Genomic DNA, 12,081 nt, shown 5'->3' on the forward strand with positions numbered 1-12,081 from the left:
CTTTACTTTTAAAGTAATTAAAATGAAGTATTTTTATCGTTACTGTCAAATTTTCAATATTAATTGTTAGAAATATTAATTGGAACTCCAACATTAATCATTAAGAAATTTAAAAGAAAGAGTAAAAGTGCTATGCTTTAATTATTAATTAATTAGGGTATTTTGAAAAATGCTTTGAGAGTAAAAATCTACCTTTGACCTTTTTTTATAATATCACATATAGAAATATGAAATTACTTAAAATAAACACTTTTGTCTTCGGGTTAAAGTATAAATTTACCCTAAACTTTTTTAAGGAGGCGCAATTGGCATCTTTTTATTTTTAAAGATGCAATATTGCCCTAACGTTTTTTAAAACGGTATAATTTTACCCTATACAAATAGATTTAAGTTTTGACAGTCAAGTTGACTGTTATATGCCATATGTCATGTATTGTTGAATTAAAAAAATATAATACATGTCCTGTCATCCTTACATTCTCCTTTTAATATTTCATTTGATTTTTATTTTTTGAGTTAGATAAGGCAAGTGTAGAGGCTTAGGATAGTAAGATTAGTATTGACGTAAAGCTCAGATTCAAACAAAATTTTGGACCACATCTTTGTAAATCATCTTGTAGAAAGCGTTTGCATCCTTCAATTGTTGGTGCGAACAAAATTTCATGATTTCTTGAGTTCTTGACTTGCCTCATATTCGAACAACTTGCCCATGGCTTCTCAAGTTCTTGTCTTCCCTCAAGCTATCATCATCCCCTCAATCACTGGTGCGAGCTTTAATGGAGCTCAAAGGGTCATGGGTTTTGGAAGAGGCTCTCTCTCTCTCTTTCTCTCTCTCATGCATTGTCAATAGCGATAATGACCTTCGTGATTTCATGTTCAATCTTCCCTAGCCAAAGCTTGGAGAGTTTGCATCTTCCCCCTAGCCCATCATCGAGGTTCCCTTGCGGTTGTGTGTCCCTCTACAACTTCTTGTTCCACTCTTCTCGCAGCCCTTGCGTCTTCAATCTTCCCCTTACCTTCTCTATCTTCAATCTTAGTTTGTGGATAGCTATATTTTAGGGCTATAATTTTTCTTGTGAATGATGATGTTTGGCCATGAAATTATTGAAGAAATTAGTTCTGGTTAGTTTGTTGGTGTACTTATATGCAATTGTGTTATTGAAATGGAGTGTTAAAAACCAATTCTGGTTTGTTTAAGGGTATATTGTGTGTAATTCTAAAAAGAAAATTTTGATGGAGCTTTGGCATTCTTGTGACAAAATGCTTTCAATTTGTTAGAATGAAGTCATGGAATGGGAATAGAGGATTCATCTGGTTAATTAACTTTGATTTTTCTAAATTGTGGATTTGTTGAAGATGGAGGCAAAATGATGAAGAAGCGTGAGATTTTGGTTGATTTTCACTTGATTGAATAAAGGTGCATGAGATTTGGGATTGATGCAAAGTCTCCCGTCCTCAAAGAAGAATGATGAAGAAGGATAAGGGAGAGAAGAATGAAGATACCTATGATAATAAGGGGAAAAAAATTTCATAAGTGGCATCAATGCGGCACTCTAACAAGATAAATAAATATTCAAACAAGGTCAAAACATTTGGATTTGTTGGTTTAAGATAAAATTGTGTTGTATTTAAAAACATTATGGTGACATTGTGCTTTTTAAAATAAAAAAATACTAATTGCGCCTTTTGAAAAACATTTGGGATAGATTTATACATTAACCTTTTGTCTCATAACCTCAATTATATTTTTTATTTCTTTTAAGATTCATTTGATATATAAAAAATTTTAAAAATAAAAAAATAAAAATTTTTCTAAAAAAAATTAAGATTCATGTTTTCTCTAAAATCTAAAATTTAAAATAAAATGGGTAGATAAAAGTTAAAAACTGTTAAATAAGAGGAATAAAACATATTTTAATACTAAAATGCCCTTCAACCTTCCGATGAAAACCGTGTTCCCAAACCTCTTTGCTCTGTTCGAAATCGAAGGTCGTCTGTCATTTCTCTACTCGATCGAAGCTTCAACCAGCGATTTTTCCACCAGGTTTCGTCTATATTTTTACTTATCAGCAAGTTTTTAGTGTAATGTGAGAAGTTTCTGCTTCGATTTGCCCTCTCCATGTCAGCCCTATTTTCCCATCTTTCGCCTTCCATTTCCCTTCGCTCTTCGCCGGTTTAGAGTCCTTGCATGTGCAGGCTTCTTCTTGCTGGAGAAGCGTTGTCCTTTGCTCTGTGTCTCTCTGTCCATCCACTTCGATACTCGTAGGTATTTTTTGATCATGGTGGTTGTGGCACATGGAGTTTCGTACTTCGCTTCCTTTTTAAACGAGCTTTCATGTTCTGCGTTTCAGTTGTTTAGCTTTCCTGATAGGAACGCTTTAGGGCTATATGCACGAATTCATTCACATTCGTCAACTTGTTCATTCGATTGATGTCACTTTCCACTTGGTGCATGCAACACTTCCGTTGTCAAATTCTTTTCCTTATATAACGTTTGAACGCGATAGCGCACTAGCGAAAAATGAGTATTTTCTTTTTAAACAAATGAAATTCAAATAGTTGATTCATCATTTACCATATTAAACAAAAAATTCATGGAACACTAATATAGGTGAAGTGACTGGGTCAAGCATGGTTTCAAATCCTTTTTTCAGTGGTTGAAATTCCTACTTATGGCATGCGGACAGATTAACTTCCTTTAACATACAGTTTTGGTTAAATATTTCCGTATGATATCTATTCAGAGATTAACTTCCTTTAACATATAGTTTTGGTTAAATATTTCCGTGTGATATCTATTCTCATATTTTAGATCTCATACTATTATGTAATGAGTTTTTCTGTTTCCGTTTTTTTTTTTTTTGTGGGGTCTACCATCAGCATTTGAACTTGTGCCCAAATGGTTCACCTTCAAGCAATGAACCACAGAGACAAAAGTCAGCTGGTTTTCTGTTTCCATGATCATAGTCTTTTTACAAATTCTTATTGGCTTTTATCAGTTTTCTTCCTTCCCTGCTGTTTCTGATCAGGTTGAAAGCATTTTTAGATTTAATAATTAACTTCTGACATTGTCCTTTCTGCTGTCTAGTTCTCTAAATGATTCATAAATACAGGTGGTATGCATTGGGGTTTAAAAATTAAAATAATGTTATTTAGTTTTCCTTTTTTCTAATAGGAATTGAGAAAAATGACATTAGCTTTGGTCTTTCTTACGCTACAATTAGGAGCTCCCATGGAAGCTAGTGGAGGAGAAATTGCATGCAAATTAACTGCAATATTTTAAAGGGAAAATCACTAAGAGGCACCACATAAAAAATTTAATTTTTAAAAAGTCTCATGAAATGCAAAAATAACACTCAAATCCCACGAGTCTTAATTGTAAATAAGTTTCGGTGCGCTCCAAAACTTATTTACAATGGAAACCTATGAGACTTCACACTTAATTTTACATTTTATGGACTTTTTGGAAATTAAATTCCTTGAGATCTCTTAGTAATTTTCCCTATGGGTTATTTTGGTCATTGAATCATACTTTGCAGAACATAAATGAACTATCATGCCTAGTCAAGATTCTCTCTACTGCAATGGTCATGAAAACTATCATGTGCAATATTTTTACCAGAAAGATAAAAAATAAAGTGCAATGTATACTGAACTACTTTGAGAGAGGCAGTGCTTCAATTTCTGAATTAGTGGGACTCTCTTCGTGGCAATCTTGATATTTTGGAGTCTTGTTTTATCTGTGTGCAAAATAAAACCCCTTGCTGTCTTCTAGTTTAAGCTTGTATCAGCATCCTGTTATAGGGAATTCCTTATTTTAATGTTTTCTACATTCAAAACAGAACAACTAAGAGTTGCTCATGCAAGAAGCTACTATACAAAAATTCAATTCTGTTATATTTATTTTCATCATCTTTGTGTTATGCTTCGCAGGTCAGGAAAATGGCGAAACGTCAACGCAATAAGGTGAATAATAAAAGGAAACATGAGACTTTGATGAAGGAGAATGACAAGACATTAACGGACAGGGTCAGTCTGGAGAGGAAGAGTGACCGTGGCATGTCATATAATCCTACCACGTCCACTGCCCACACAAGTTCTTCACCTGAATTTCAACTTCCACCTCCAGCCACATTCCATGACCCTGTAAGTAAAAAAATGTACCACCTCCGTCCCAAAACAACTTTTGAAATATTTTATTGTCCCAAAATATATGGCAATTCAACAAAAATAAGATTTTATTAATGATACTTTTTTAATATTACCTTTTAAGAGGAGAGAAAACTAAAATGATTGTAGTCTAATGATTAAGTGTGTAGATTTAAAATAGGATAAAGAAATTTTTAGTCTCTCGAATTTGCTTCAGTTATTGATTTAATCTCTAAAACTCAATTTTCATCGTTTGGTCTGTTATGTTTTCTTGAATTATTGTGTTAGTTTCTTAAGTTTTTAAAACATAAATTTACTCTTAAATTAATCTAATATGTTTAAAATATTTTGATAATTTAGCATTGACTGTTGATAAATAAGAACAAACTAACTCTCAAATCAATTTAATTTTTATTAATCTAGTCTTTTATGATTCATTTTATTCTTTTGTTTTTAAAATTTTTTTATTATGTTTTTTCTATATAAACAATTATACTTCTTTTTATTAATTTACATGGCTACCATTAATTATTTTGTCATCCATGTTCGCAGAAATCTACTTTTTTTTTTTTTAAAATTCTGATTATTTTTAACATTTTAAAAAATAATTATAAAATCTCACAAAATAAATTTTTTCAAAAATAAGTAATTTTTTTATGAAAAAAATGTTAAAACAAACAGGTCTGCCAGATAATTAAAATAGATTGAGTGGTTTTGCTCTCGATCCATCAAATTAAAAGTAGATGGTGTAGTTTTGATTTGGTTTATTCTTATATTTTTTATTTTAATCAATGCAAAATCTAAAATAAAATATATTCTTATTAAAAAATTCTAAATATTGATATTATCATATTTTAAAGTTCTAAATTTAAATTTAGATATTCAAATGGTCCAATAACAATTTATTTTAATTTTAAGATAAAAGATTCTCGATCAAAATCCGTGTCGAAATCAAATATTTGTGTGCCTATGGCTATAAATAATCTCTCAACGGAGATATAATATTCTTCAACAAGAGCTATATCAATTTTCTCCAACTTCTTATCGCTACTCATTCATCATTCAAAAATCAAAATGGGCGTAGAGTTTCTACAAACAGAGCAAATATTGTTGCAGGTATGTCCTATTTTTTTTTTAATGAGCAAATTTGTCACGATCAAAGATTTTTAGGATGAAGATCATAATTAAAGTATTGAACATGTTCTTGATTTTTTTCCAGGAATTCTGTAGGACCGATGAGTTTTTTATTTACCTTTTTTTTCAAATTTAAAATTAACCAATTTTGCGTTGATTTTCAAGTCGTTTACATTTTGCGTTGGTTTGTTCTCCTTTCTATATAGTCTTTCCGGGGGCCAAATTATAGAACAAATTAACCAATTTTGTGGTTCTTTAGTAATTATAGTTAACATACTTAAACAGACTTGTAAGAAAATGTTCGATTTTTGAACTTTTGATCTTCATTAAAATTGATAATCATAATAAAGTGTAACTGGAAATTACAACAACTTGGCAATACAAGGCAGGTGGAAGAGTTGGAATAACGAATTGTCCCTTCTCTAAAGGGAGAAGATGTTTATGGCTAAATTCTTTAAAGAATTTAAAGAGAGTGCTCACCTCTGTGAGAAGATTTGAAGGTCTTGCATATTGTTTAAGACCATGATCATCATCATTATCCTTCTTCTTAGAAAGAGATCTAGGTTGCTTAGGCTTTTTAGTTCTTTTTCTGAAACTAAAATCATCATTAATTCACACAATTAAGGAGGAATAATATTGAAAAAAGTTTATCTACTCATATAATAATTCTTTTAAAACATATTGTAAAATAATTCTTTTATTTATGAAATTGTAATTATGTGTAGGGTTGGGAGCCTAGAGGCTATGTATGTACCCTGCATTTGATACCCTAGTAAACGAATATTAGGCTAGAGGTTATTCCTTTCATTTCATCTCCCGTAGAAAATTATGTAATTTTTCTTTGTGAAAATTGCTAAAATTATTCTGGTGACCCATATTTCACCTTATTTAAAATTTTGCCCCGCCTTTGTCACTCTGGGTCTGTCTCTGATTTCAGTCTCTTATAGTTCACATTTTCACAACAGCTATTATGTTGTTGTCTTATATTTAAACGCTTAAAAGTTGGTACTAATAATATTGATGATATTTTTATTCGCTAGGATCACACCAACCACATTGAGAAGGAGATGGAGGCACCAACCAAAATCAATACTAACTTTGAAGATCTTCCGCAAGATCTTATCCACTCTATCATGAATTATCTCCCTTGCAAGGATGCATTTAGACTTGGCGTTTCATCCAAAGCCTTCTATTCTTTGTGGCTTTCCAATCCTGTTCTTCACTTTGACAACAGATCCTTCGTACGAGATGAAGAAGAAGAAGAAGACGAAGACGAAAGTGAAGACGACGACGACGAAGATGAAAGTGAAGACGAAGAGACGAGGACGAGGACGAAATGAAGAAGATGAAGACGAAGGGGAAGACGATGGAGACGAAGACGAAGACGAAGACGAAGACGATTACAACTTCTTCTCTTTCATACGCAAAACCCTCCAGCTTCGCAGACCTCACATCAACAAGTCTCTAAAAAATTTATGTCTTCATTATTACAGGAAGAAGGCCACGTCGGATCATGATAACTTTTATTTTACCAAACTGTGCTTGATTCGTTGTTGGACTTTGCAGTAGAGAATCATTGTCGAGAGATTGTTCTTCTTCATATACTCCTCACCATGCCTGGCCTTACCTTGTCTGCAGAAAATAATTACTTGATCGATGTGAGTCATGACTCAATTCTTCCTCTATTTTCATCAGAGTTCTGACCTATCTAAGTCTTTCTGGTTTAAGAATTCCGATTGCTGATCCTATTATCCTATGCCCTAAATTGGAAAGTCTTGAAATCTTCCATTGCCAAGGATTAAAAACTTTAACTATTTCATCCCAGTCATTGGAAAAAGTTGAAATATGCGGTTGTATAGGGTTGGAAGGAGTTGAACTGAAGGGAAAGAAAATATCAACTTTCATTTTTCAAGGCATTAAAGTCAATGAACTTGAGCCATATGATGAGATATCAATTAACCTTTCAGCTTGTGAATCCGTGAAAATGTGATTCTACTTAACACCAAGTTGTCAGAGAATTTCTTGACGGAACTAGCCACAGAGTATTTGTTCATTACGTTCTGTGACTTGCCTGAGAACCTGAGAATCGAAAACCCCAACATTAGACAGCTGTCGATAAGTGTGATAGTGATGATAAATTGGAGAATTATTCCTCTCTGCTATCAATCTTGAGCATTTTATTTATGAGTCTCAACAAAGACCAAACTGTACACTGAATATCTCAGCATGTGTGGCTCTAACACACTTGACATTGAAAGGAGCAACCATAACAGATGAATGGTTGAGAGAGTACAATATCAAACTTGGATTGTCTGAAGAGTGGACGATTAGTGAATGCAATTCCTTAGAGAAGATTGGGTTTGAAAATAACAGGCTTGCGTGCTTGTGTTTGGCCAAGTGTTTCAATTTAAAAGAGGTAATTGTTGATGTTCCAAACCTGCTCAAATTTGCCTATCAAGGAAACCTTCAAGTTTATCCAATCCAAATCTTATCATCAACCAAATTCAGAACTGAGATTACATTAATGCCAGAAGGCAACATAGATCCACTCTCATGGTTTGGCAACATGAAGCAATTTCTCTTGCTTTCAACACATCAAAGACCTCTCTATCAATCGCTGCAAAGCACAGGTATGCCCTTATTTTCTCTTTTCACATATGGAAACTATATATAATCATCATAAGATGATCTCTTAGGATAATTCTGTTGTGTTTTTAAGAATTAATAGAAAAATCCAAATTCATGTTTTAGTAATGATTATAATTTCTTTATAATTTCAAATTTTCTTTAGATTTTAGTTATTAGAAATTACACCTAACACTCTTTTCTTTACAATTTCATTATTAGTGCCTCTATTAGTTTTTCCACTCATCTCATTTTTATGTTTTTAGCTCTCACCCATTGAAAAATAAAGATAAACCCATCACTTTCAAACATTTTTACTTTGAATCTCAGTTCATCTCTTTTTTACTTTTTTAAATTTTTATACTATCCAAACAAAAGATTCTAAACATGTAGATTTTAAACTTAAATTTAAATTCAAATCCATCCATACAAACATTGGCTTAAAAAAATGTGGTTTTCAGTCTTTGAAATAAAGAACACACAAGTTTGTCTTAATTATTTGTTTGACATTTGTTTGTTTAGAAGTTGATTTTATATACTCTTTTGAGAGGGAAAAAAAATCTCCTTAATTCATATGCTTTTCATTATTAGTATGTGAAATCTTATGTCACTTTTTTTTGTGGGGTTTTATTTTTAGGATATGATCTTTCCAAAGAAGTTTTTGCTGGAAAATAATCCATGTCCACTACACAATCTAAAATATATGAAATTACAAATGATGAATAATCCAAAGGTCAAACAGCAGTGAAATTGGTGGAGAGTTTGCTTTGGTTGGCGCCTAAACCCTTGCAATTGACGCTCACTGATTACATGGACAGAATTAAAACCTTGAAGGTACGTTTTATTGAACTTTCATTTATCAAAAGTAACAATTGATGTCTGCAATAGGAACAAGGTTTTCTATTTTGAATTTAATTGCATTTTTGTCCCTTACTAATTTGTTCAAGAGCGTTTGGTTTGCTAAACTTAAATGTTATAATTTTCTTCTTCAACATTGTACTAGGCACTCTATCATATAAAAAACATAATTTTGACTATTAATTGACCTAAAAGTTATAGAAAATGACTAATAAAATTACAAATAAGTATCATATAAGAAAGTTAAAATCAATTGAAGGAGACTTGATGATACTACATGTTCATATCGCGTACTTATATGTAATTTTGTGGGTTTTTTCTATAATTTTTTGAGTTCTTTTTTTCAATTTTTGAGTCAACTACATTTGAAAATTAATTTTTTTAATAGCAAGGTGTCAATGTACTATTTTCTAAATTTGAAGGTAGAAATTAAACCACATAAGTTCAGAAAATCAAAATAAAATTACAAATAAGTATCATATAAGAAAGTTAAAATCAATTGAAGGAGACTTGATTGATACTAATGTTCATATAGGGTACTTATATGTAATTTTGTGGGTTTTTTCTATAATTTTTTTAGTTCTGGGTTTTTTCTATAATTTTTTAGTTCTTTTTTTCAATTTTTGAGTCAACTACATTTGAAAATTAATTTTTTTAATAGCAAGGTGTCAATGTACTATTTTCTAAAGTTGAAGGTAGAAATTAAATCACATATAAGTTCAGAAAATCAAACATTTCTAAGCAAATAGTTGAAAAACAAATATTCTTTAACTCTTATCATTTTATAGCCATATAAAAAAGCATATATTGAAACGAATTTGAAAATATTGCAGTTTGAATATGGTGAGAAATTGGAGAGGACGAGGGCAAGATGTTGTTTGGAAGTTCCCATCAAGTGTTGGCGACACTATGAGCTCAAAGTAGACATTCAAGGCTTCAATCATTGTGGGACAAGACGCTTGAGAAAATTCTTTGCTACTCCTTAATTATATGCACATTCCATATTGGACTCAAAAGATTAGATACCCCATTGATCTCTTTGATGTTTGTAATTATGTTCTCTAAAATTGCTTCATAACTTTTTAGTTGGAAATGACAAATTCTCCTATTCTATGCATCCGCATGTATCTATCTAGTTTCTTAATCATATGTGCTATTAATTATATTTGGTAACAAGCAATGTAGCATTAATTATAATTGATTAATTAATATCTTGTCATATGATGACTTCATTATTTGATCAGATAATTTGGTTGTTATTTTATCAAAAAGGTTAAATTATACACTATTTCCTTAAACTTTAGACCATATACGTATATATCTTTTTAACATTTAAAACTTTATAATGAACTCCTTCGTCTATTATATTTATTCAGATAACCTTGTATAATTAATTTTATACATTAATTATCTATATATAATTTAAAATTTAGAAGAGTTATCCTTATATCAATCAAAGTTTGATGGACTTAGATGCACACAAAAATCAAGTAGTTTAAGGCGGTATATCATGGCTAGGGGTTGTTACTCTCAACTTCTCTCATCTTTTTTGTTTTTTTGGAAATTACAAGGTAACCAAAGCTTGAAACTAAAATTAAATGCTAACTAGTAAGACAAACCTAAGACTTGTTCAAAATAATCTTGCTCCAATTTTGAAGCAGAAAATTAAGATAGGAGGGAGTACTTTTCAAAATTCAATTAGCATTAATAATTATGTAACAAAACAGACAATACAATCAATGTGCATATACTTGCAAAAAAAAATATTTACCTTATAAAGGATTTTTTTTAAATATTACCTTTTATTAAGGATTGAAGGGAGTAAAATAGAGGACTTAGGCACATAGACCATCAACATATAGGGGATCAGTTTCCCTGCTCATCACATGGTGCTCATCCTGTGATGCAATTTAGACCATCTAGATTTTAATTTGCATGGTCTGAATTTTAATTTAAATGGTCCAAATTAAAAGTATTCTTATATTTTTTTTATATTTATTAAAATAAAAATTTATAAAAATTATAAAATAATTTTAATATTTTTTATTTTTAATTTGATCTAGATCTAATTTGGAGGGTTCAATTCAATATTAAATTTTTTATAATTATTATATATTGACTATTCAAATGTACTCTATACAGTCTAAATTTAATCAAGTGTTAATTTGGACTATGCAAAGTACACTTGAATAATCAATATACATTAATTATAAAATTTTTAATATTAAATTGAACCTTCTAAATTAAATTTAGACCATATTAAAAATAAAAAATTATTAAAATTATTTATAATTTTTATTTTAATAAATATAATATGTAATAATACTATAAATCTAGACCATTCAGATCAACAAGGATGAACAACAAGGAAACCAATTCCCAACATATAAACAAGAAGATAAATTCACACCATGACACTTGTACTTTACTTCATAACAAGCAGTGGTGAAGAGAAGGGGACCAGCAAGGGCTGCGGCCCCCCCAATTTTAAAAAACTTTCTTTATATTATATAGGTGTTACATACTTTTGACCCTCCTAAAATTTATAAAAACTTTATAGTATATATATTTTTTTTAATTTTGACTCCTCTTATACTTAAATCCTGGCTCCGCCCCTGATATAGCAGCAAATTTTACACTCCATTGGCCACATGAAATGCCCTCATTCCTAGTTGAAAATAATTCCAATGTAGAGTGTGGGATAATCTTTGACCTTTCTTGAACAATTTAGGTTGTTCTTGCTTCTAATTGAAGCCTAGTGTAATGTGTAATATGTAAGACTTGTGTGTGTCAAATCATTTGAAACCTATAAATTAGGCTAGTCTAAGTTGCAATGGCAGTTATGTTAGTGTTTGGACCATTTTTTGACATGAAAAATTTGTAGACTCACAATTGAAAGAGAGAGATTGTTGGGTTGTTAATTGTGAGTGTACTTATGTCAATAAGAAAAGTCTTATATCGGAAAAAATTAAGCTTAATTATTAACTCAAAATCTCATACTCAAGTTTATGAGTCCTATCAATCTTCATTCATTTGTCCTCTCATTCAATTTCTAAACGATTGCTTTTTATTCTCAACAAGTGGTAGAAATGACTTGCTAAATTTTTTTTAATTTTTTTAAAAATAATCTTAAATCATATATTTAATATTAGTTTTAAGAGTGCATTTAGGGGTTTATGATTGAATGAAAAGAAATGATTATTAATAGAATGGAGTGGAATAGAATAAAATTTTTCATTGTTTAGGAGTTTTATGATAAAAAGAAACAGTTTTACATGACTATTATTTGGGAGTTATTATAAAATCAATGGAATA

The 12,081-nt window shown here is 30.6% G+C and overlaps 1 protein-coding gene and 1 long non-coding RNA gene across 2 annotated transcripts; both read left to right on the forward strand.

The window, feature by feature from the left end:
* Window positions 1-1,925: 1,925 nt before the first annotated feature.
* LOC129289862 (uncharacterized) lies at window positions 1,926-6,623 on the forward strand. Its single transcript, XM_054926625.1, has 4 exons — window positions 1,926-1,989; window positions 2,096-2,262; window positions 3,934-4,146; window positions 6,324-6,623. The coding sequence occupies exons 1-4, from the start codon at window positions 1,926-1,928 to the stop codon at window positions 6,621-6,623; spliced, it is 744 nt and encodes a 247-aa protein (XP_054782600.1).
* On the forward strand, window positions 6,624-9,883 carry LOC129291397 (uncharacterized). Its single transcript, XR_008588674.1, has 3 exons — window positions 6,624-7,913; window positions 8,546-8,742; window positions 9,600-9,883. It is a non-coding gene; the product is annotated as an uncharacterized LOC129291397 (long non-coding RNA).
* The last annotated feature ends 2,198 nt before the right edge of the window (window positions 9,884-12,081 follow it).

The sequence above is a fragment of the Prosopis cineraria genome, unplaced genomic scaffold (assembly GCF_029017545.1).
Source record: "Prosopis cineraria cultivar Desert tree isolate PC_DT_omini unplaced genomic scaffold, ASM2901754v1 PC13, whole genome shotgun sequence".
NCBI classification, from domain to species: Eukaryota; Viridiplantae; Streptophyta; class Magnoliopsida; order Fabales; family Fabaceae; genus Prosopis; species Prosopis cineraria.

Excerpts from the sequence above, each read along its gene's own strand:
- LOC129289862 (XM_054926625.1), top strand. The coding sequence starts at position 1,926 with ATGCCCTTCAACCTTCCGATGAAAACCGTGTTCCCAAACCTCTTTGCT. Across the intron at positions 1,990-2,095 it reads TGCTCTGTTCGAAATCGAAG|TTTCTGCTTCGATTTGCCCT; the intron begins GTCGTCTGTCAT and ends TAATGTGAGAAG. Across the intron at positions 4,147-6,323 it reads CAGCCACATTCCATGACCCT|GATCACACCAACCACATTGA; the intron begins GTAAGTAAAAAA and ends TTTATTCGCTAG.